The following is a 26,361-nucleotide window of genomic DNA, read 5'->3' on the forward strand; positions in this document are numbered from 1 at the left end:
TACTAGATCCTGGTTTCCAGTCCCCTAATCTTTACTACCACTCAGTCACACTTCTACCATTTGCCCATCTCTCCTACCGAGACCCTATATTACTTCTACCTTCCCAATCCCTCGACAACTCTACATTTGATTTGCTTCCTTCTCTAGAACTCGCGCTTCCCAAGGTCCCAGTCCCCGCCTCTTCCCTGGCCCCGCCCACGCCACGCCCCTTTCGCATGGCCCAGCCCTCCCGGACGATGACAGCCGACCCTCTTTAAGTTGCGTCGCGCCACAGCTGTCTGCGAGCACTGAGCCTCCTGGCGCCATCCCGCTGCCTGCAGGAAGAATGCCTTCAGTGTAACAAAAAAAAAAAACCCAGGGAGGAGGGGAACTCAAAACACGCCACCCCCCTCCGACCAGGGCCACTGCTGTCACACAGCCCCCAGCGGCAGAGCCCAGGGACACTCTGAATCAGGTCAGTGCTCCCAAACCTCGGCTCCCACTGCAGCCCCAGGTGCGGCTGCCAGCGCATGAGCACGCAAAGTATGTGCGTGTGCGACCCCGCGCCCCTTTTATCACAATTGCATGAATTAAATGAAAATATGTTTTTTTTCTAGTTGTGCAACGCGTGCCTCGCTCGACTATTTCTTTGACTAATTTTGCTTTATTAATTTGAACGTAGCTAGAAGTTGTTTTGCTTCCCTTCTTGACACTTAAACACCTTTATTGTATTTTTTTACAGAGCACTGACAGAAGAGGCGACGGCAGCTTTGGATTTTGTTTCGCTGTTTTGGACCGGAGCTTTTTCTTTTGTTTTTGTGAGCATTTTCTGAAGTTGTTGGTTGAGCCGACACAGTTGTTTGCAAATGATGGAAGTTACGACGGACCAGCCGCGGTGGGTGAGCCACCACCACCACCCCGGGGTGCAGCATCCGGACTCCCACCACCCTGGGCTGGGCCACTCCTACATGGACCCCTCGCAGTACGCGCTGCCCGAGGAAGTGGACGTGCTCTTCAACATCGACGGCCAGGGCAACCACGTCCCGTCCTACTACGGCAACTCGGTGCGGGCCGCAGTGCAGCGGTACCCGCAGGCACACCACGGTGAGTGCAGAGGGACGCTGGGGGGAAGAGGCGCTGGAGTGCCTGGAGGCGGGAGGTGAGCGCTGCACACCCAGAGAGGTGGTCGGGCCTGGAAGGTGGCAGCGACCTCTGCGGACCCTGAAAGGTGGCGGGTGGGCGCAGTAGACACCGAGAGGTAGTCTGGGTATGAAGACCTGAGAATTGGCAGGTGACATTGCGGCCCCCAAGAGGTGGGAGCTATGGCAGTCCTGGGAGGGGGTGGGTGGGCACAGCATACACTGACAGATGGCAGCATTGGCAGGGGATCTCCGCAGACCCAGCAAGGTGGTCTGTGCTTACTGAAGACCTGAGAGGTGGTCAGTGGGCACCACCCACCCTGACAGGTATTGGGGTACCGGTGTTAGGTGGACACTGGAAGGTATATGTGCGCTAGGTACATCACACGGTGGGGGATTTAGGGGTACAGCCTTAAGGGGTCCTGTACGTCCTGATAGGCAATAGTAGACAAGTGCTAGGTGGGCACGTCAGTGCGCGCAAGGTGTTAGAGGACAAACAGGAAAAGGGCACCGCTTTGTTGTCGCTGGGAGAAGTAAGGTAGCCGGGGTTGGGTATGCGTGGCACACCCTCACCCTGGGTGCTGTTAGGGGGCAGACTAGCGCTGTCGATTCTCGCACGTATTAGATAGGTAGAGATGGGTGGGCCCAGCAATCAGCGTGAGGCATTAAAAGGCCGGGGCAGATGTACACATCAGTACTCGAGAGTCCTAAGTTGGCCCGGGAGATTTGGGCACTGCAATACTTGGCGCGCATTGTAGCGCCCGTGGGAGATGAAACCTGTACAAGTAGCAAGCGCTGATACACCGAGTCCCCATGTCTGGTGGTGGGCACTGCAAATCCTGTGTGTGACACTGCAAATCATGCGTGGCTTTAGTGCGCTGTAGTTCTGCAAATCGGGAGAAGATGTGGAGCCGTGCGCGTGCACGTTCTGCCAGTAATTTTGATGGAAAGGACCCTGTAAGCGAGCCGTGTCCTGGAAGGCCTGCGTCCTGCAAACCTGGACTCTGCGTTAGGTAATGCACCCCTGCAAATCACCTGGTGTTCTGCTCGCCCCACGCCATTAGGCAATACATTAGGGGGCACGTCCCACACATTGTGTGTTATAGCAGTGGAAGCCCCACAAACAACCCGGCCCGAGTTAAGACCGTGACAGATGTGAGAAGGCCCCTACAACGTCTTGCCAAAGAGACCAGACTCCTAGCAGCATCTTGGGTAGTCCATCTCGTCAAATCCTTGTCTTTTGACCTTGCACGTTAAGGGTTTGCATATCGGCGAAAACCTAATACCATTGTGGGGTGCTCCGTGGATGTCCGCACACACTCAGGGTGACCCGTGGCAGGCAGGGGCGTGGGGCTTTGGGTGAATGTCACTGCAGACGAGTGAAGTAGTCCTCTCTGAAGGCCACACACCACTGGAGACACTGAAAAGGGTACACAGGGGTCACGTGCGCGCTAGAAGCGCTCACGGGCCAGGCGCCCAGACCCCCGACAAGCCCGTCTTAGAAGGTCCTTCTGTGCTGGCATCCTGCCCAGGGTCCATGTTCCTGCGAGCCCTGGGAAATGCTGACAGATGTCCCCGCACACTCAACATGGCAGTGTTTGGGGCCTAATATGTGCGCCATGAAACCAGACAAAATGTGCCAAAATTGTCATACGTTAGTGACCCCCACATGAAAAGGGGCAGGCAGCACAGAAACCGTCTCTGCAAGAGGTGAGGGGAAGCATTCGATAGACGCTGCCGCCCAACAGAGACACGTCCTCCCCCAAAACGGCATACCGCATAAAAACGCCGCATGTGGTGTCGGATCATACACGTTATTAAAAATATGTAATAGATTTGAAAAACTCGTCAATATATGACATTTATGGTGTGAGCTTCCGGAAGACCATTGCAGTAACCGAGAAAGCCCCCATGAAAATCCATCGCAGCTATTTGGAAAGACTCTCGACAGAGGTGCCGGGCATTTAAAGCTGCACCGTTTTAGGGAATATTTCTGGCCTAAGTGTTTAATATAACATGAGAAAACTAGGAAAGGGGCAGGTACATTAATAGGGGAAAGCTAGCACACATATATGGATAATCATGTCTAATAAGAAAATTCCCGATTTAAGGACGACGTATACAATCACGTACACGTAAGCAGAATGTTGCCTCGCAAAAGTCTGAAATGAGGAACAGTCACTTCAAGGCAGGCCCTGTTTGCGGGGAGGGGGTTTGACTTGTGGTAGGTGTAGAGCCAAGTCTGGGAGGTTTGGGGAAATGATGGCTTATCTCCCCCCCCCCCCTGTCCGACCATCAGAGACCCCCCCCCCCCCCTAAAACTGGGTCTGTAGTCTGCGAGGTATGGAAGGGGGGTGCCCGGGGTTCAGTACGGCTCACCTTCTTGCCAAGCCCCTCAGCTGAAAGAAAGGCGCCTCTTGTGGGTTGGGGTCTGCGAGCTATAGAAGCCGGCGACGGACCGGGGGCTGTGGGAGCAGGGCTTGTCTGCCTGTCATAGCGAATGGACAGCCCCGGCTCAGCCCGACCAAGCGCGCACTACTGTGCCGAGCGCAGGACAGGGGGCGTGAAGCCAGGGCTCCCTTGAGATGAATCAAACCCGGGTTTATGAAGAGGCCACATTTAGCTTGTTACAGGACTGTACCGCGAGCGGTAAACACTCAGGGAACCATTATCTAAAGGATACACTGAATGTATCAGAAGGCGTCTTCTGGCCATCAACGCGTGAACGTACTTCATAAGAGAACATCATGTGTCCATCATTTTACTTGAACACGAATTCACTGTATTTTTATATTTTTAAACAAACATTGCAGTCCGTGTGCAGGTGATGTTATATCTATCTATCTATCTATCTATCTATCTATCTATCTATCTATCTATCTATCTATCTATCTATCTATCTATCTATCTATCTCTATCCACACACACACACACACATATATCTGTATATCTATATATACCTGTATACGCATGTATTTAAAGGTGTAGGCACATCATGCAACAAACGTATATTAGATATTCTCAAGACAATTTACAACATAAGTATCGAATATATATTTAAATTGCATAGAAGATGGTATGTTTCTCGCCTCCTATGTGAAGCTTCGTTTCATGCCAAGCAGCAGTGATTAGAATGCTCTTATTCACAGACAGTATGGATATACCTTAAGGAGATTGTTTTTTAAGGTAAGGCCTACAGTATTAAACACATGAGCACATTTTCATAGTTCCATACCAGGGGCTACTCTGGTAGATTTCGCGTTGAATGATTTCACCTCACTATAGCAGAATATTTATACCATAATCCAAGATGTCGAGACACCTCCTTTTCCTCCCCCCTATCCCATCCATCTTTCCTATTCGCCATATTTCGGCCGTTTCTCCGCTGCACTTTTTGCTGGTGGGCGCTGCACTTTACCGATGCACCAAATATTTCTTTCCCCCATTCTCATCTGTCACCAAAATGCGCCCACATCAGTTTTCAGCTCATAGCGCGGAATGTGGAGATACCAGACCACTGAAATATTCAAACCCGAGTACGACACATTCATCCTAACTCATACATAAATCCCATGTCCGATCTGCAAATGAAATTGTCACTGTGGGTCACGCAAAGTAGCACGCACGCACGTACACGTAAATGTACGCACGTGACGTGCAATTCCTCCAGCACAATGGCTGTTGTTTACGTAAACCCTTTTACCTTTTTCCAAAGACTGTGCCGAAGGTGTCTCCTGATGTGCAGATGCGGTAAAGGTGCATTTAAATTAAAATTGCAGGACAACGGCAGTTAATGCACGAGCAGAAGCTAAGCTCGAAATAACACCCTTTATTCATGTGCCTCCAATGGTTGGATGGTGTAGTATTTTATCATTTGCCTGCGCACTTGAAAGACGTATTTGTGCAAAATGCATTTGTAGCTTTTAGCAACATCAGCAGAAATTGGAAATGTCATCGCGAGGTGGCCTCTCCAGAAACGCACCCTTACCGCTTCCTGGAGCAGGTGATGAACCGCTGCTTGTCCTTGAACCCCCCCCCCCCCCCCACACGCACCTTCACAGCCCGCTTCCCCTTTCTGAAAATAGCGCGCCGCACCTTCTGGTGGGTGTAGGCAGGGTCATCGTCATACACTTCATGCTCTTTCCGGGGAGCCGGCCACAGCATTTCCAGTTAAATTCACCCTTTGGATATTTTTTATTTTTACTTTTCATTAACCTGTCTTGTCTTAATACGTCTTAAAAGCGCGACCAATACACGCTCAAGTGACACTTTTATGCAAGGCACTTTACGTAACAATTATGTGTCACGTTATTTTTTGAATGAACAGTGCCAGAGGGTACATCCACAGGACACGTGATACGTTTTTGGGAGAGCTGTTCTTTTTACCACACTCTGCTCTGTAAAACTTGCGATACTTCTGTGAATAAAACAAGCCAGCAAGCAATGATTACATATTCAGATAGGCATCGGTCGTGCTTCATTTATCCATAGATTTCCTTACTAGGCAGTCGATGTTCAATATTTCTGATATTAAATATGGAAACATTAAATTTTGCAGTGTATGAAACGGATACATTTTTGTTGTGGATTGCTCCTGGTTGTGAACGAAATAGTGGTTTATTCGTTTTAGCAATAATAGAAATATTCAGAATGCGTGCACTATCGTATTTAACTGTCTAGAAAGGAACATGGCCAGTGCCATTAAGGTGCAATATTGATTAGGTTTAAGAAATGATAAAAGACGGACTAAGGTCCTTATGTAGTAACATATTTTCCCATAGATATTGAATGGGTAAAACCCTTTGATGCACCAGCCCTTTGGACTCGTACTCGGGACTTTGATTCTTCTTATCCTTGTCTTTATTGAATCTCCTGTGACTAGTTTTCTAAAACAAATCAACATTTTGTGGGGAATGTTGTTTTATGTATACATACTTTATGTATGTGTTTGCTTGTACATAGATATGTATAATGCCTGCAATCATGTAAACCCCGAAATTAATAAAAATGCTATTCTTATTATAAATGCAAGCCAACAAAAACAATAAAATAAAAAAATAAAAATAGCCTGAAAAACGAGTTATTGTGGATAATATTGATGTGTTATGCAGCAGGTCTTCAGAAGCCAATGACAGTTATCATGTTTGTTTGTAACTGCAATTATTGTTTTTCCCCTTTTCCAGGAGGTCAAGTATGCCGCCCACCTCTCCTCCATGGATCCATCCCCTGGCTTGATGGGGGCAAGAGCCTGGGGGGCCATCACAGCGCTTCCCCCTGGAACCTGAGCCCCTTCTCCAAGTCTTCCATCCACCACGGTTCACCGGGATCTCTCTCTGTCTATCCTCCCACTTCGTCTTCATCTTTGTCAGGGGGTCATTCTAGCCCCCACCTGTTCACCTTCCCACCCACGCCGCCCAAAGATGTCTCCCCTGATCCCTCACTACCCACCCCTGGCTCCGGCCTCTCCAGGAGCCAGGAGGAGAAGGACTGCATAAAGTACCAAGTGTCGCTGGCTGATAGCATGAAGCTGGAGTCCTCTCACCCCCGGAGCAGCATGGCACAACTGGGGGGCGCCTCAGCGCATCATTCCATCAGCAGTTACCCCTCTATGTCCTACGTGCCAGAGTACGGCTCAGGCCTCTTCCCGCCCAGCAGCCTTCTTGGAGGCTCACCCAATGGCTTCGGCTGCAAATCAAGGCCCAAGGCACGATCAAGTACAGGTAGGAATCTGGTTATTATTGTAGTGATGGATGGAAAAGTGAAGTTGCACTTGTGGGAATATGGAAAGTAGAAAATTATCCAGGATGCAAAGTACACTACATACTCACTCAGTTGGTGATAGGAATCCAAGAGGGTGAGTGTAGGGACTTGATACTAACTGGTAGAAACCCAAATGACTTGGGGATAAGAACTAATGCCTTAACATAAGAGAACACATCTAGGGAACTAGGATTTGAACCCAGGGTACTCACTGACAGGAACACAGTAAACTAGCTAGCTAATGCCTTAACATAAGAGAACACATCTAGGGAACTAGGATTTGAACCCAGGGTACTCACTGACAGGAACACAGTAAACTAGCTAGATAGTGGGTGATGAGAGCACATGCCATGCTAGGAGCCCTTTATCTGATCCATGTCAGGAATCCAAAAAGCTTGGCTGATTGGAACCTATAAAATGGAAGAGATATGGAAACATACATAAGAGACTGGGCAGGTTAACCTCCAAACTGAATAACTCAAGAGTCTACTGGGCTTACACTTGGAATGCAAGAGGCTGGCAATGGAAATTGGGCGAAATGGCGTAGACGCACAAAAGGATTGAACGTAACTCTGGAACCTGAGTGACTGAATGTTAAAAAGTGCAGGATATAAATTCCTTAAAAAATGGGTATGGCTCTCAAATGATGGTGTGATAAAAACATGAGAGCCTAGTCCAAGATCCAACTGGAACAGAAAATAGGCATGGGCATCAAAATAAAAGTAGCCACTAGCTTTAGTGAATTAGACAGTCAAAGATGTGGCCCATGTTTGTAAACTGGGCTAATTAACAGTACTAACCGGCCCAGCCGACCATAAAAGAGGCCAAAAAACGACTCAGACATGGACCTGTCAGATCTGCCCATTGGGCTTTGCCTGATAGCCCATAAGCCAGGCCGTTCCTGGACTAGGTGTTGTAAACCCCAGTACTCTGAACCATGGGTACCTAACAAAGAGCGATAGGGGTGGCCACACTGGCCAATAGGGGTGACTGCCCTGACACAACCCAAACAGCCTCCATCTTTCGGCAAATCTAGCTAACCAGACACACATACAAAACCTTCATGGGCATTCGGTGTCCTTACATCAGTGTGGGGTCTCAGAGTGGTCTTTTAATACACATTAAGCGTGGCTGTGTGCTTAAAACTGTCCATTGCTGCTTAAATAGAGATGAAGAACTGATTGGAAGTCTAGGGCCCTCTTTGACGTTTGGTGGTGTTTCAAATATGGGGGGCGGGGGTGGGGTGGGGGTGACGGTGACATAAAGGCAGGCATACAAACACGGCTGGATTTAAAGTCAGGTATCTTTTACAGCTCACATAGACGGATGCACGCACTCAACTACAAAGGCGTGCGTACACACGCACACACTACCCGCACCCCCACTCATTCCAACCCACAAAATGTATTCCATTAACATGTTTGGGCAACATCTAACGAAAAGCGCTTTGCGATTTTGGGGATTTCTGCCTCACTGCACGCGTGTATCCTAGTATAGGCGGAAAGGGAGGCTGCTCAGTGGCATTGGAGTTTAATGCTGCAACTCAGTGTGCTGTCTACGCTTTCCACACTGCACCGTGGCACGAAGGAGGCCCTGCTAGCAGGAGGGGTGTGGGGTCGTGGGAGGGGGGGGCGTTGGGGCAGCCGCGCGCCCCTGTGTTAGGCAGTATTTTTCTCAGCGACCGGCCAATCTCGACTTCGCAGAAAACCACTGCCGCCAGCCTTTTTCCTACCGGTAGATCTTGGACCGTGTGTGGTTTAAAATCAGACCAATCGCAGCGTATCGATCGTGTTACTGAAGTGCAGCCTTTTCTTTGGCCCACGTCATGCTCTTAACACACCGTGACTCCACTAGTCCCGAGAAAGCATCCATAAATTGGCCCAGGGCATCGGAAACAGCTTTGAGGCCTACGGGTGATGGGATATACGCAAATGAATGCAACACAGCGCCACGTAGCATATAATACTACCTTCCCGGGCAGGAAATTGTGAAATTATTGTTAAGGTTGTACGGTGGACCATTCCAATATCTTTCTACGCGCTGGCACCGCCCATCTGACTAATTTAACTATTAATAAACACGGATACAAATCTATAATAAGCATTTAGGTAACCCCAAATAATGCCCTCCCCGCAAAATGTGAGGAGGGGGGTCCCATGCTCCCATTCGCTCACATATTCATTGGCCTTGGCCTGAGTGGGAGCCCCCGAGGCGTTGGGGTCCTCCCTGCACCTCAGGGGCCCGCGGTGCGTCCCTGGTGAGATGCACACGTCTCCGTTGCACGGTATTTTCCACTGGTGAAGCTTCCGTGCTACACGCGCCCCTCTGCCGCACGGTTAGGCCGGAGGCAGGGCCATCTCACAGTCCCGTCCCCTGACTCTCTCCCCGGGCCTGGGGCGAGAGCAGTCATGGGGAGGCTTTCGCAGGGTGACTGTCTGACCCGGGGACGTCGCAGTTTAGATATGTTTGAGCTAATCCAATTATTTCAGACTGCTGCACGCGACAGTTGCATTGTTTATCCAGCGCCAGGAACTTTAATGTAGTCCGGATGCGGTGAGAGAGAAAGAGAGCGACCTGCACGGTATTCTGTGCCTCGGAGCAGAGGGGGTGCGGGCGGGCAGGGGCCTCGGCGGTCTGTGAGGTGAAAGCTGTGTGAGTTAAAGAAGTAGTGGAGTAAAATAGCTTGATGGTTGACGGGAAGTGAGATCAGCGTGTGGCACAAAATGGTGGGCCTGCGCTGCATGGTTTGACGACGGGTCCATAACATTTCACGAAGGCTGGCCTCTCGAAGCCATCTCCTGACCAGGGGCAGATCTCAGCACTTCAGAGGTGGCAGGGGCATGCATTATTGACCCTGAGTCGTGTAATGAGGTAGCGAAGCAGCTAGGCAGAGAACGATGAGAGAGAGAGACAGTGGAACAAAAAGAAAGTGAAGGAGAAAGACAGTGAGTTAGAGAAAACACACGAGGTAACTAGGTAGATAAAAACAACTAGATGTGGGATCGGTGTGGGGAAGTAAAAGGCAGGTACAATTCTTGTAGCAGGTACAGTGGCACCGGGGCAAGGGGTATGAAGGGCTGCCCAGTTCCCCCCAAACGTGGCTATTACTGGCGCACCAGGAGATGGGGAGCGCATTTGTTTTCCTCGCTTGTGTTAGGACTCGTGACACTCTTGGTACCCCACTGCTAGAAAGACGCAAAGAAGGACTCAGAGAGGAAGCCAGGCAAACAGAAGCCGGTGAACGTGAGGTGCAGGGCAGAAGGGCCGAGAGATGACGAGAGGAAGAAAAGAAGTTAGCTGGAACGCAGAGGGGCAGCTGGTAGAGTCAAGATGGTCGGTGATGCGGTGAGAAACTGCAGTATTGGCACACTGCAGCCCACTCTGACAGATAAAAGATGCGCCCGCGGTATCTGTTACTATAACTGTGTATACATTGCCAGTGTTACTCTCTTCATCATTTCTGCCCCTTCCCCCAAAACACACAGAGAAACCCTTCCTTCCAGCGGCTCACACCGCTTCAGATGTTGTGACTAGATAACACTTCCGGGGCAGAGCTGTCTGTGCAGGGGCACAGGATCTGACATCGGCACGCTGTACAGTTCGTCCTTCTCTGGTCAGCACCCTGCACAGGGCTGCCACACTCTGGGAAAGACTGCACAGCCCCGACATGTCTTTAGTAAACGCCATGTACTGCTTAGCCCTTCATTTGGTAAACACACTCCACTGGTCTCCCATTTCTTTGATAAATAAATATACGGCATAGCTCTTAAACCCCTTTGGTAAAGAGACTGCACGGTTCTTCCGTTTCCGTGACAAACAGACAGCTCTTCCTACCGCTCTGAAGAAAAACTGCCCATGTAAACAAACACCCTGGCACCCGGTTGGTGAATGCAGTGCCACAAGGTGACAGAGTGCAATGGATGTACTGCACACCGCTGGCATCGTTCTGGCAAAGAGCCAGAGAGGATGGGGCTCTGGGCTTGATAAACCTGCACTTGACCATAATACCTTAAAAGTCAGCGATAATCCAGTCTCTTTCCATGCAGCATTCTGGCAGCAGAGCACCACTGAAGGAACAAAACAGTGATTAAAAAATGAAAGGCAGACACCGGAGAACTCATGCGTTGAGACCAAGAAAACGGTATGCATTTAATGTAAAACACGAAGGCATACCACCGACGTAAACAAGGGAGAATCCAAAATGCTAAACGGATTAGCCATTTATTATGAGCTTGTTTTGCACACCCACCTTTAATTTCCGCATCGGGCGTACGAAGAACGAAATGGCCTCTCCTTCCGTGGTCAAGCTACCTGTCTAAACTACGCAAACCTGCGCAGCGGTAGTATTACTATTCATATTTATAATTTTATTATTGTTAATATTATTATAAATATTAAAAACAGCAGGTACAGCAATGACAATGATAATAATAATAGTATAGAGTAGTTCTTAGCAGACATGCGTCCCCGGGAGCCCCTGTGCTAGCTTTGACTCGGTGGTATTTCCTAGCCCGCCCGAAGCTGCCCAGGTGAGAGGGTGCCCCCTCCCTGGGGACGTAGGGAGGGCGGGCGTCGCGTGCGCGCTGTCGGCGTCGGCCTCTGCGCCGGCCACGTCAGGTCGCTCCTCCGCGGCACCCGACGGTTGGTGGAAAGGAGGCCGCTTCTTCGGCGCGCGGTTGCTCTCCCCGCGAGGCGCTGTGGTTTGCAGACGGAGGCCGCAGCGCTTGTTGTTTTATCAGTCGCTTTGGAGCTCTCTCTACCGCGGACTGGGCCGGAGCGGGGCGGCGGGGTGTGCAGGGAGCGCCCGATGGCGTGGACGGGCTCGTGGCATTAGTGGCAAGAGAGGCCGGTGCACGAGGACTCCTTCACGGCTTCGGAAGGAGAGAGAGGGCAGAAACAGCAGCAGCCGCGTGTGGGGTGTGCGGCACAATTCAACACACCAGGCAACCATTGAACAGTACTGCTGACACGGCTGAACCAGCAGCAAGACATAGCAAAAATAATAATAACGATATTAATAATATGATAATGCATAGTTATTTAATAATAATAATTGTAACGATCCTCATTAATAACATTACTATTACTGCCACATTTTTATTAGTATCATTATAGCAGCGGTACACATTAGGGTGTTGAGAGTAATGCTCTTTATTAATAATAGTAATAATGCCTATAGTAATAATACGCCCAGTAGCAACACTGATGATAGCAGCATGAGCACCAACAGCACTAATAATAACATATAACAATAATAGAAATAATGTAACCGTTATAGTAATCATAATAACAATAATAATACTAGTAACAATAATAACAACAAAAACGCGATAATTGCATCTACATTATTGTTATTATCATCATTAAAGCAACAGCACACACATTATGATGCCGAGGAGAATGCTAATGAGTCGTAGTAGTAATAATATTAATAATAATAATACATTGGAGCAGTCTGGACGCATCTCCAAGGCCTTGATTTTTTGCCATGGGGCATGGAGAGCATCCCCTAGCTTCGTTGCTTTGGAGTTCTGTACGTTGTATTTTGCCCTTATTTTGTTTACAGGCAGTGCTTACATTTATTGTAAAAACGGGTCGAGGCGCTCGTGCGGCGGGCCGGAGAAAGCGCGCGCCTCCTTCCCAGGGCCTGAGACCGTCATCGTTCCGTCCAGCTGTGGCCTTCGGAAGGCTCAGCGTAGTGGCCGCAGCTGCAAACAGGACTAGTCCGGAGCAGACTGTGCGGTTTAAGGCCGGGATGACTTATGAGAACAGGACTGGCCTTGAGCTGATCTTGTGAGATAGGGACTGAGGACTGGCCTGGAGCAGGCTCTGCGAGTTCAAGCCACGGCGTTTGGCTTTAGCCTGGGTACAGCAGAGCGGCCCTTGACTCCATTCACGTAAAAGTTGACACATTGCATGCTCTGATGCACGTGTTGCCCGTGGTTAACAACTGTGACAGGCTTGTGGCTGCTGTCACCACCCGGAGTGAGGAGGAGGCACTCAAAGCAAGAAGTGCGACCACACCACCATCTCGTGCTAACAGAGCTAGTCTATAAACTCACACATTTAAAACCAAGCAAACGCTGCAGTCAGTTAGCCACAACATGTTTTAAACACCAAGCTACTTTTTTATGTCTCCTTTAAAACTTTTATTATTTTTTCTAAGCAATTCCTGCTTTCAATAGATAAACCTTCTGAAAAATTAAGGTGCATACTTTAAATTCAGCAGCTCCCTCCCTTTCCACAGCAGAACACTTTCATCTTCTCTGATGGAATCAGGGGACCTGTGCGTTTTCCACTCCTGCCCTCAGACATTAGTTTAGCAAAGATGCAATGGGCCCTGGTGCACATAAGGAAAATGCCCCCCCCCCCGTGGCTTCAGTTGGGCGTAGTAAAATACAGCATTGTCAGGGTTCCATTTGCCTTTCAGGGCTCTGGTCCTTGGTGTCACTGCTCCTGCTGCACCGGTAGTAGCTACTTCCCTATTATGTTACAATTATAGACAAGTAGGAGACACGTTGAGAGCTTTCTAGAAGCCTTGAGCTCACTTTGCTTTTCAGGAGTATGCAAAGCCCTGTAAACAGGAAGTGTTTTTCGTGCTTTTCTGCACTCCCCTCTTATCATGTGAGATTTACTTCTAAGGGTGGAATGCATGAAAATGTCTTAGGGAATGTATGCCTTTATGGTTTGATAAAAAAAATACACTTAGTACAACCATGATGTTACTGATGTGTTGCCTGCATAATGCTAGAACTGCACCCTGCCTGTACCTCTGGATGTGCACCCTTCATAAAGCTGGTACTGAATGCTTGGCATATTGCGGGCACTGTACCTTTGCTCAAACTGTCATGGCACCGGGTGTATGGTGAAGGCTTGGCTTCTACCGTTTAATGTAGGCACAACATCCCAGGCATAATTCCAGCACTGCACACTGCCTGATGCTGGCACTCGCCTTCATAATTAGGACTCATAGTTTTATTGTATTTATTTTTTGGCCATTTATGTCTGTATTTATCCATATTTATTTTTGGGCCATTTTATCTGTATTTATCCATATTTATTTTGTGTTTTGCGTATAAATGAAGTTCTAAAACTATACATTTCCATATCTATTAAACTGATAGTCACACACTCATACTTTGATGTCTGTTGTGTTTTAGCTATTTAAGCTGCCAAATATTAGATGACAATACATCCACTGGTAAATACTAGCATTATACCATAAGTGTATATTGACATATGCCGTTACTTAAAGAAATTTCTTCCTGTTTTTGAATTTTCCATGCTGTCAATCTGCTTAACTGCTGGCCTATAATTCATGAAAGACAGCATGGAACGTCACTTAAAAGAACTTTTAAAAATAAATGCAGGCAGAAAACACATTGTTTTCTGTCTGTATTATCTGTAAAACTCAGTAAAAATGGAAAACAGGGAGCCTTATTCATAATGACTGCACCCCCATGAGCATAATTCCGACACTGTGCCATTTGTATGGCACTGGCACTGGACTCGCTGTATAATGCTTGGAGCAGTTCCCCTTGTACAATGTGGTGCTGTACCCCCAGCCCAATACTACCATTGCATAATTTGCATAAAGTCGGCCCTGCACCCTTCTGCATAATGCAGAGCCATCATCCCCAAAAATGCAGACATTGTACCATCATGTGTTGGATATGGAAATTCCGCCAGTGACATCTCCCCACGGGAGCAGAATAATATTATATTGACCCTTACGTACAGTATGGCACAAACTGATTTTTTCATTTGGTGCTTCGCCAAAGTGTGGTAGCCATATCCAGCTCCTTGCTGCTTACTCAGGTTATCAAGAGCAGGGGCGTGAAATTCTTCAGTGTATGGCCTATGGGCTGTACACATACACTCGACTCACTGAGCTACAAGTGGCCAACAAAAATCAGACAGGAGTTCAGCAAAAAGGATCTGAAATCAGCTATCCCACACAGAACAAAACACTGCAACTCGACACATTGCAATACAAAGAAATATAACACAGTACAACACCATACCGTTCAAAACACAATACAACACAGTACAGTAATATACATGACACTGGAGTAGTAGACAGGCCCGGCTGCTACTGCCAAAATAATGGATTATATAGAAAGATGGGGTGGTCACAGTTTTGTGTTTTCCCTTTCCATGCTGATTTTTATGTGCTAAGGCTTTTTTCTTAACGCCTATAGTCCACTGGTCTGTGTAGAAATGAAAGACCACCAGGCAGGCTGGGGCCTCTCTGCCCAGACCTAACAACAGTTCAGAGACAGCAACCTGGCGACGTAATGAGAGTTGTATTGTTTACACCAGTGGCGTTCAACCTTTTAATTTCCGGGGAGATCCTTGAATCATTATTGGAATCTGGGATCCCCATTGACTCATTACTGCTAGCCGAGGGCCCAGCCTAGGCATTGTTGATGATTTGAACCACAAAACAATACCGAAAAACCCAGATTCAAACAAATACACAAATGATGACGAATTTAATTTAAAACGCAAACATATAGATAAAATAAATCAGAGTTTTAATTTTACTATGATGGAGCTTTTCTAAATTCAATTGAGGCCACTTATCCATACTATATTATTTTTGATGCACTTACACTGCTTGTGGAAATCAGTCTGAGGAAACTAATTGAATTTTTAGTTTCCAATTTCAAATTCCTTCACATATACAGTGCATTTAAACATGTCTAGTTGTACATTTAGCTTCTTTATTTATATACACTTTATTAATCTGTTAATATTAAAATTTCTAAGTAATCACAGATCCCCTGAGGAGGCTTCGGGAATCCCAGGGGTCCCCGGACAACAGGTTGGAACCACTGGCTTCCACCCTAGCATGAGCCCCACTGGCCACGTCAGAAGGCCACTTTGCTGCAAGTGCCAATTGTGAGAAAAGGAATACTGCATTATCAAAATGTTTCCAACCTTGCACCACTGGTCTTTGGAGTTTTATGTGCATCAGAGCCATCTTAATTTTCGGACATCTATGCCTCTGTTGATTTCTCTCAGTTTCTTTAGGCCATTCCACCAATCATTTTGGGTCCTGGTCTCTTTTGGTGGACTGCAGAACCAGATTTGGCAAGCCTCAATATTTCTCTTTAGACAGAGTTGTCCGTTGCCATTAAGTACTCTCAGGATATGATCTTAATTCTGCTAGCTTGAGAGACCTCCAAATCAACAAGGGAGCCTGTTCATTGTATACACCTGTGGCTCTGCCTAGAGATGCACATACTTGGAAAATTCTGTCCCTCTCAGTGACCGCTTGTCCCTTCCAAAGCCAAGCCTGCTTGCACTGTAAAGAAACCATTCTCTGGTCTGCCCTGTACTTTCCTGCTGACTGAAACCACATGTCTCTCATGCGTTGTACATATGCCCCTCTTTCACACCAGCCTCCCTTACAATAAAAGTACTTGACTTAAAATCTTCTTGAAATGGATATTAACAATACAATTATTTCTGAAATGGACAGACACTTGATGAGAAGGAGTTACATGCTTTGGTGGACATATGCTATGGAAATCAGGCCGTGGTCCTGTCTGACACCGTTTCCATCGAGTGTTTGGGCCCAGCTAGCCATGTTTTTCTGTGAGAAGTTGTGCCTTACTCTTCACTTGGGTTGCCATATTAGGGCTGTCTGCGTTCATATTTCTGTGTTTACAACTAGGAATGAAGGGCTCATTTTAAGTTCTGTATCTGAGCGGTGGTAGTTGGGTATTCTTCGAGGGAGAGTGGGGGCTCCAAGTCTCTCGTCCCTCCATAACCTATGAAAATTAACAAAGTTTGACCCCTCCATACCAGCCCCAGGTATTAAGTCTCTGCTATTGGTGCGTCACTAGAGTATTTTTGGGTCACATTTCTGAAGGTATATCATGTTTGCAAGTCATGATTACAAGAAAATAACCTCAAGCGAGGGGCTAAGGTAGAAAAAAAGGCACATTTTCCTAGTTCGAAGATTTGAAGAGAAGAGAAACTGGTTTTCCTTCAGCTGTGGGATGAAGGAATGTCTTCACCACAAATTAGTAATGCTCCTAAAATGGCAGTTTCTGCCAACGGGGACAGTTATTGTGAAAAGTCAACCTGTCGTTTTTTCTGACAGGACTAAATGAGACAAAGCTAGATGGAAGTAAATGCCCAGAGTTTAGCACATGAACGCAGGCACGAGGGGCTTTCACTCACCTTCAAACTGCTCGAGGAGGAATTCTGCTCAGCTCGGAGAAAGCCGCAGATTCATTTAATAAAGTTAGGCAGTGTGCCTGCTTAACTAGTTGCATTCCTCCCTCCAGGTCGATCCTAGCGTGCTTTTACAATAGTTTTTACTTAAGAATGATCTACAATTAACAAATGTATAGTAACATGTATCATTTTATTATTATCAGGGATAATCAACTATATTATCACGCATATTACTATTAAAATATTAATAACAATAACATAGAGCAAAACAACAACAATAATAATACTAATAATAATAATAATAATAATATTAATAATAATAATAATAATAATAATAATAATAATAATAATACTGGTGTTTGATTTTTTGTAGTAGTTTTTGTGGTATTTTTTAGATGTAATGCTTTCCACAGAAAGGGCAAAAGGGCATTGTGTGCCATAAAGTAAAACCACTCAAAAACATGAAATTATCAATATAAAATATCGTAGCAAAATGTGATGAACACAGGCAAAATCCGAAGAAAACCAGTAAGGGAAAAATATAATAAAAAATAAAACTGCCCTTTCTCTGTAAAAAAAGAGAAAGAAGGGGAAAAAAAGAAGCCGTAAAATTGCAAGTATCATTATCAGTAGTAGTAATGGTAGCATTATATAGTCCTCCCTGTTATTCTGAATTTTTATTATCAGTCTCTGTATTTCCGCTCGCAGTCCCCTTAACCCTGCAGTCTTAATTCCTCAGTTGTACCAGCCAGAAAAGGAAGTAAAGAATACTCAGTATTTGTTAGACCGGTTGTAACTGCTAGCGTGACCAGCATCTTTTCCACATACTGTGAGGCAGGTGCCGGTGCTGCTGTCTCTCATGGAAACCTTTCCTCAAAGCAGAGTCCAAATGCATCTGGGCCTTCCACCTCAGCAGTGAGCATGCTGCAGGACAGGGCTGCTAGAAGCGGGGTTTTTTGTAACCACTCTTAAGAGACTTTGCCCTCTTCCTTAGAGAATTGCGGGATTTCCTTGGCGGTGCCAATTGCTAATACATGGTGCTGATAAAAAAAAGAACTAAGGACATATCATCAAGGGACTTATCTCTGCTTTTTTCGCTTTAAAAGTCAGAAAAGCAGAGATAATGTTTTCGCCCTATCGCCAAGAGGGTGCTAACATGCATAATCGCCTGTTAGCACCCATATTCCCTATGCCTCCCTTTGCATTACTAATGAGATGCAAAGTGGGCGTTCCTTTCCCAAATAACTGGAGAAATGTTGCTACGTGACATTTCTCTAATTATCAATGGGCACGCTAACAAGCATAGCGATAAGAAAAGTAGCGCTATCCGCGGTTAGTGCTACTCTTCTTACACCTGCTTTTAGCTTGACTTAGCCATGATATCCAATGGAAGGTGGATATCATTGTTAATTATGCCCTTCCACCTTCCATTGGATAACAATGATATCCACTTTCCATTGGATATCATCGCTGGAATCCCAGTGATAATTGCACATTTGGCAGCTAACTCGCTTGTTTTTATCGCTTTGGAGATAAATGTCGCTGATAGCGCGCTATCTCCGTGATAAAAACAAGCGATAGCCGGCGATAATTATCCTATCGCTAAGTATGCTTAGAGATAATTATCACCTGTTGTTGCTGATATGCCCCTAAGTCAGTTAAAAACATAAATTGTCATCTAATATTTGGATCGACAGGCAAGTAGATCCCTACCTGACGCAATGGTTGTAACAAATCACATACAGAACAAGTGCAGGGATCTACCGCCAGGCAGGTGTAGTTGTTCAAAAAGATGCTGTCTATGTTCTGGTAATCTAACTATTTTGCAAGGTAACATTTACCTATTGGCCCGGGCGATTACATCCTCAATATCACTTTCCAGGCCAATGCTGGAGGCATTCTGATGGCATCATAAACACACTGATGGACACCAGTAGGAACACGGACAAAAGTGACCCTTGTATAGGCCGCAAAAGTCTAAAACACATTGGGATGTCACAAGGGGTCGGGTGGTTGCCCTGCTTCCATAGAGTAAATGTGTTTTGAAAAGGAAATACTACATCCGCTTGCTGCAGAGTAGATTGGGCACACTCATTTTGTGCCAACACCTAACAGTGCAACCTCAAGAGAGGGAAACATGTTGGTGCCAACAAGAAACACTTAAAAGTGCCCCACATTTTACAACACAAGTAGTTTTATTGACGTAGACGCCTAAGAAGTGCCCTGAAAGCCACTGAAGAGCTGCAGATGCCATACCAGTGTGACGTTTTTCTATGTGATCCGCAAACAAATATATTGCCACTTTTGTTTAGAATCATGGAGATGCTATAGGGCCACCGCAGGAGACACCTGTTTCACAGCCAGCTTGCTTTATCACTTGGAATTTGCCCACATGATGCAGCTCTTGAACCAACACCCTTTTGTAATAACACATAATAACTAATTAACTTCAAGGCACTGAGTCTTTTTAAAAACCACTCCTAGGTGCAGATGCCAGCCTGGCATGAACTCCAAAGGTGTTGCCTATGGGTGGGCTGGGCCCATGCACCACCTTGTTTTCCAGATTGCAAGAGCTTCCTATTATATTTCCAGGTGGCATCATTTGATTAGCATCTTACTGGACAATTTGCCCACGAATGCACAATTCTGTAGTTGTGCAGCATTAAACAAAAAGCAAGGATTCTCTAGCAACCAGCGACAAATCAGTATATATTCCAGCTTGGCTTCTGCTCCAAATGCACTCTTTGTAATTGAACGGATACTTGTGGAACCCTCTGAATAGGGAATGTTGGTGGAGGGTGGTTTTTGAACAGAGGGCACACCCACAAAATCTTCCTTGGTGCTCCCTCAGTCCTACCACCAAATATAGAATCGGATTGCATCCTGAATAAAAAACACTTGTAACTTACCTCATAGCGAAAACTCAGTCCTGTGGAAACGACCACAATGTAAAAGAGATATGGTTAGACATTGGGGAATCAACATAAATTGACTACATGTGCACAGATAATCAGCAACACCACAAAAATGCTCTGTATTTTCAGTAAGGTCAGATTCACCCAGTACCATTTAGAGTTCTTCTGGTTTTCCCTGCCTCACACTAGTGACAATGGAGATTGTTCAATGGATGGATTAATGTGATTATCTTTGTTTGGTGCTGTGAATTCAAGATCTATGCTCAGCTAGGTAGGGGTGTATCGAAGACTGCCTTTAAATAGTTACCCAGTGGGGCTGATTTAAACATTCAGATATTCAGCTTCAGTTGAATACTTGTATATATTTCTAGCCAAAAGTCTAACCATTAAGAGTGGATTCAGATTTCGAAAACAACTTTGTTTTAGAAATTAGCATTTTCAATATTGTTGCTTTTTCTTTTGATTTATATTTCTTTTATCTAATGGCTTCTTGACACAGTTATGAATGAATTGAGGGAAATAAAATAAATCAGGGGAACACACATTTGAGGAAGTGTTAGTTATTGTTTTTATAGCATGTCTTGATCAAATGTGGATTTATTTATTTTTCTGTTTGGCTGCAATCCCTATCAACAAACGATAAATTGATTGACCATTGACATATATAATTCAGGACATCCTTCATAGCCTCCAACCACTGCCAGGTGGCTGGTGATGAGCCCCTGCTCCCATGGTTATATTTTTGCCCTTTTGTTTTTTGGTGGCATATAGTGTTTATACTGGAGGGTACCATCAAGGCCTTTGTGGATACATGTTAAGAGAAATGCATGAGGATGTTTTACTGCTTCTAATAGGTGTCTGAATCTACTTTTCAGCTTCTATACACATACATTAAAACTAGCCGGTGTGTGGATGAATGTTTCAGTGCTTGTTGGAGTTGGGTTGAATTCTACACTATGCTGGCTGGCCCAGAAACAGCATGTATAACCCCAGGTGGAGGTAGCTGGTGGTCAGTCTGTGGTCCCTAAAGTGAACTATGTGCCCTCTTGTTTTCAGAAGGCAGGGAGTGTGTAAACTGCGGGGCCACGTCCACACCCCTGTGGAGGAGAGACGGCACGGGGCACTACTTGTGTAACGCATGCGGGCTCTACCATAAAATGAATGGCCAGAACCGGCCCCTCATCAAGCCCAAGCGGAGGCTGGTAAGTAGCTCCTTCTGACCCAACGCACCAACGCTTTTTTCTTTCTTTCTTTAATTTCCTCAGCTCAGGAAGGGAAGCTTTCTCCGGGGATTTGGCAGCCCAGTCAAAAGACTTGTTATAGTCAACCGAAGAAGTGTTTTCAAGTAAGACCGAACAGACACTATCGGTTCCATAATGCACGTTTCTATCAATGTGCCTGCTAAGGTTATAGAACCATCACTAGTTTTTTATTTCCATTTTCATATAATCGTGGGACGGAGGTCGGCCATCACTGAGAATATTTTTGGGGGATGAGGAATGGTAGCGGGAGATGAGGTCAGGTCAGAATATGAAAATTGTTTTTCAGGGTAAGACCTCATACGCACAGGCCCCATTGTATTAAGGAGTTCCTATCTGTAAAAGTGCAAAGTTCTTGATTAAGCGCTCTTTGAGATTCATAGGTGCTGTGCACAGCACAAGCAGGTCTTTCATGCTTGAAAAAGGATTCCACTGTCTCTGCATGAACCTACACATTTTAGATTTGTTTCATTTCTGGGGAAATTATATAGCTTTTGACTCCAGCCAGGACATATTTCAATACAATTGTACATGCTATTTGTTATATATGTTACGTGAAATGGGTGTTTACATTTGTAATTCATATGCTTGTGCTACAGTTAATAAACACGGATGTGTTATAGAATAAATGTCAACATCTATATAGAAGTCTCAGTTCTAAGAGGGGGGCACTGAAGTACCATGGGGTATCTCATTTCTCGAACCTTCACGTATTAAATTGATCTACCTCTGAATTCCCACCCAAATTGTCCTTATTCATGCTTGGCGCCATTTACAACACTGTTGTTATGAGGGCTAGTGGCTCCCCAATAAACACAAATACAAAACTGCAATGTCTAGGTAGGACTTTTTAGGAAAAACATATGCACACAAGAAGGAAAACAGATTGGTTTATAAATATCTCCAAAACCACTATATGACATTACAGGACTTTAAGATGTATAAGACTCTTTATGAATTATTTCCCAATGTGTTTTAAGCGATTAAAAACAAAAATAAATATGTATTCACATCAATGTAAATCTGTACTTTGCATTACTGGGATGATAAACACACACACACACAAATATCCTGACATTGAAGCCTGTCTAGATTTTGATATGGCTTCACACAGGTTCTCAATATGTTTCGCTGCTTCATTTCGCTCCCTCTCTTCTTGATCACTTTAAAGCAGCTTTCCAGCTGCGCTAGTACTTTACAAAAAGACCAGATAAAATGCGATGCGAATTAAAATAAATAAAATGTGTGGACTAACCTGCTGTAAAGGGAGGATCTCAGACGCTACAGTGACGTTAGTCCTTGTAGGCCTCACCCTCCGGACAGAGCTGTCTCAGCTTCTTCAGACAGCACTGGTGCCCACGGCCCACTCATGGGACTGACATCTTTCACACCCTCATTAGTGAAAGGAAAGGTCTTTCTAGCGAGGGAAGTTCTGCCAGGGCCTCCATTTCTGGCTTCTCAAGCTCGCTTTCTCTCTCTTAATGTGAAAGACAAACTTCCTAGGAATAGGCTGCCGGATGTCTGAGCGCAGCAGATAAGTCGTGCACGCTGAAGGCCTGTCTCCCTTACAGAGCCATTAAGGGCTCTTTTATTCAAAAGCACAAAGATGGGGAACCCCCTTTTCTGGCGGGGAGCTGCAAAGTATGCAAGGAATCACAATTAAAACGCATCCTGAGCTACAATAAACAGTCTGCTTGAAGCGCAGTGCCCCTCGCATCACTCGGTGGGACATTGGCAGGCAAGCTGTCACTTGCTACGAGCCAGGACCGCCCACAGCCAACTCTGACCATCAACCTTTGTACAATACCGCATTCCAGTCCCATCCCAGAACCTTTGACACTTCTAACGTATATGGAATCAGTTTTCCAGAGCTAACTAAAACAGCCCAGGTTTGTTGGCAACACTGAGATCTTTGGAGTCAGTGTGCTAACACAGCAGGTTAATGCATCTGCTGCAGGGACCTTTACAATCCCCAGGGCACAGGCTAGGATGCCAGCAAGGCTGACTCAGCCTTTCAGTCCTCCAATGTGGGTATCGTGAGCACTGATTGAGCAATAGCAACACTTGTTCTTTTTTCAGCTACCAAAATGCAAAAATAGTTCACAGGCGCTCTTTATAGTAATTGCTCTTACCTAGTACATTGTACATTTAAATAATGTCTAGACGCTGTTTAGAAATAAGCACTTTATTTTACTTTACCAACTCATATGCCATACTTTAAATTCCGTTCGTCTTTATATATTCGGTAGTAGTTAGCTGATTTACAGGGCGTTGCACTTCTGGCAGAATTTTTTTAACATGCATTATTAATTTTATAGGTGAAAAAATCATCACCATTCTTCTCACGCCTATTCTTGTTTTAACACAGTAACATATTTAACTTCATGATTTTCAACAAAAGGCTGAAAGACATACACAGAATGAGTATGGGTTGAGCATTACGCCTTAAGACAGTAAAAACTCTGTTATTACTTGTATAGCTTAGAACGTTTTACATCTATAAGAGAGTTTTCCTGGCTTTTTAGTGTTCTCTTTGTTTTATTTGAAGGCACATTCGTGAAGTTTATAACAACAAAAACACCAATAGGGACAGTAACACTACTAATTATATAATACCATTGGTAGTTATAATAATGACAACAGTAATAACATATATAAAGATGACAATTCTAATATCGCTCAGCAAAGGAGATAAGATGAGGTTGTGGGTTAGTGTTTGTGCTTTTGTTTATATTTACATCAATGCCTCCACTCTGTATATTTGAAATGTTTTTTTTTGCTCGTAGTCTGCAGCTAGAAGAGCAGGCACTTCCTGTGCCAATTGTCAGACGACCACCACCACCCTGTGGAGGAGAAATGCCAACGGGGATCCTGTCTGCAACGCGTGTGGACTTTATTACAAACTGCACAATGTAAGTGTAATTCCAACTCTTGGCCAGTGGGCGTAGACTAGAGGACAAATCCTGGCGGGTCAAACAGCTTTTCATCCTTCTGATGCCTATAAAATGTGTAACTTTGAGGTGATTATTAGCAAGATCTACTATTTTTCAGCAGTGCTACAAGCAATAACACAAACTATAATAGTCATAATAAGTAATAGTAACAATTACAAACACAGTATATATATAATATACAAAACAGTAATGATGACATTCTTTATGTATTATACAAGATAAGGTTCCTCTGCTGTACATTATAAGGATAATGCAAGTCACTTAGTAGGAGGTCCTTTTTAAGGTCATGGAACACTGAGGTGACTTGGAATATCCTTATGATATACAGAATGTGGTACATTATAGCCTTATAGCCCGCCGTAGAGGGCTTTACCGGCTATTAAAGGCCCTCTCCAGCGTTAAAGGCCCCGAGCCGAAGGCGAGGGCCTTTAACAAGGGAGAGGGACTTTAATAGCGGTAAAGCCCTCTACGAAGGGCTATAAGGCTATTAGAACATTCTGTCACTAGAGGACAGAATGTTCTAACAAAAAAACAAAGCCTTTTGGAAGCGTGAGGCTCCCTGAAGCCTTTGTTCACAGCCAGAGCTGAACAAAGAAACATTGGAATGTTGGAGCTCCAGGCTTATACCAGCCATTATAAGCCCAGAGCACTCCATTGGTTTCAATGGAGCTCCCAACATTCCAATGTTCTAATATTCCTTAATGCACTTGGTCACAACACAGCCCTTCCCACAAATCACTGATAGCCTGTAAATATGAAGAATAACATCTGAATATCTAGTACAAAATTAAACACACCAAAAAGCATTGGGGTCGTTGTTACAAAAAGATATTGGTATCATATTAGTACAAGTCTCAGATGTGTAGAAACACGTAAAGAGATTTAATTTTTCCTGTAATCTTCCAAAGTATGAAAAAAAAAAAGTTGCCATGGACTTCTCCTTTCTGCTTATCATTGTTCATCTACAAAAACAGAGCAGAAGAAGGAAAAAAGACGTTTGTTTTCATTTTGTAAAATTTTAAATATGATCTGTCTTTCCCCTCGACTGATGGCTCTGGCAGTAAGCGTTAGGATGTCAGAGCTCAACAGCAATTAACTATTGCTTGAGGGGTTACATAATTTCTTTTATACTAGCAACTAGGGATGCCACTAGTCGGCTATAATAAGGAAATTTGAGGCACACTTTTTATACAGGAATTGCAGTCTCGCATGTATTATAAGCACATAATATATAGGATAGTATTACTCAAAATTTTTATAAATCCATGATGTTTTTAATGCATTATTGGACATATTCCAAGGCAATCAAGCGTCTGTCTTCATTATAGTAACATCTTAACTGAGCCATTCAACAAAATAAATTAATAATAGAATAACTTATAACTAATTGAATAGCCTTCCAGTTGCCTTTACAAAATGACTAAATAAGTAGGCATTGCCTGTGTGTCGTCTTGCTCATTGTCTCTCTCTTTCTACATCTTCCTGTCCTGCTGTCCAAGTGGCAAAAGTAGGCCAGTTCTCCATTGCTTCCTATGCAGGTCCATCAGTCGGTCTGAATCAATGTAGCCTAGCCTCAAAGCAAATACAGGTTCTGTTTTTTGTGGATTAATGTTTTGAGCTTCCCTTTGACAAGTGATCCTCATTTGGTCAACATTTCTCCTTGCCATATAGTGTACATTGAGAGAAAAATTGGATGGAAAGACAGCAGTATTTAAGGGAGTTAGTTGTTAGGGGGGTGAGTGATCAATAATTATTAGGGGCAGGTTTCATTAATTTGGCGTTTCCTGTATCAATCTCATTTCAGCAGCCACAGCTCTCCACTCATTCACCCACCCACCAATTAATCTGTGTATATGGCTACATGCCCATTTACCCTCCTATCTATACACCCCTCCAACCATATATATATATCGAATATAGGATCATCCAGAGGCAAAGTAGACAATCATCCGGCACTCCAAGGTGGGGTTTTAAAATACACTCAGTTTATTTACATATAGACGAGTTACATCTACGCGTTTCGCAAGTCAAGCTTCCTTGTTCGCGATGCCGATCCATCATTTTTTTTCAGTTAAAATACACAACACAGTGGTAGTAAAAACAGGCAAAGGACTCAATATTCTACCAGTAGGGCTTTGCCTAGCAGAGTATGGCGGCCATATTT

General features: G+C 45.0%; 1 protein-coding gene across 4 annotated transcripts in view; it reads left to right on the forward strand.

The window, feature by feature from the left end:
* The first annotated feature begins 271 nt into the window (after positions 1-271).
* The window catches only part of GATA3 (GATA binding protein 3), a 35,637-nt gene continuing 9,547 nt past the window's right edge, over positions 272-26,361 (forward strand). The window contains exons 1-5 of one of the 4 annotated variants that reach the window (XM_086918968.1): positions 272-454; positions 722-1,083; positions 6,302-6,838; positions 21,041-21,186; positions 24,030-24,155. In XM_086918968.1, coding sequence (XP_086775094.1) covers positions 846-1,083; positions 6,302-6,838; positions 21,041-21,186; positions 24,030-24,155 — 1,047 coding nt within the window. In that variant the 5' untranslated portion in view covers positions 272-454; positions 722-845. Of the gene's footprint in view, positions 523-721; positions 1,084-6,301; positions 6,839-21,040; positions 21,187-24,029; positions 24,156-26,361 lie in introns of all 4 variants that reach the window. The other 3 variants (XM_086918965.1, XM_086918967.1, XM_086918966.1) reach the window with 3 other exon arrangements.

The sequence above is a fragment of the Lissotriton vulgaris genome, chromosome 1_1 (assembly GCF_964263255.1).
Source record: "Lissotriton vulgaris chromosome 1_1, aLisVul1.2, whole genome shotgun sequence".
NCBI lineage: Eukaryota > Metazoa > Chordata > Amphibia > Caudata > Salamandridae > Lissotriton > Lissotriton vulgaris.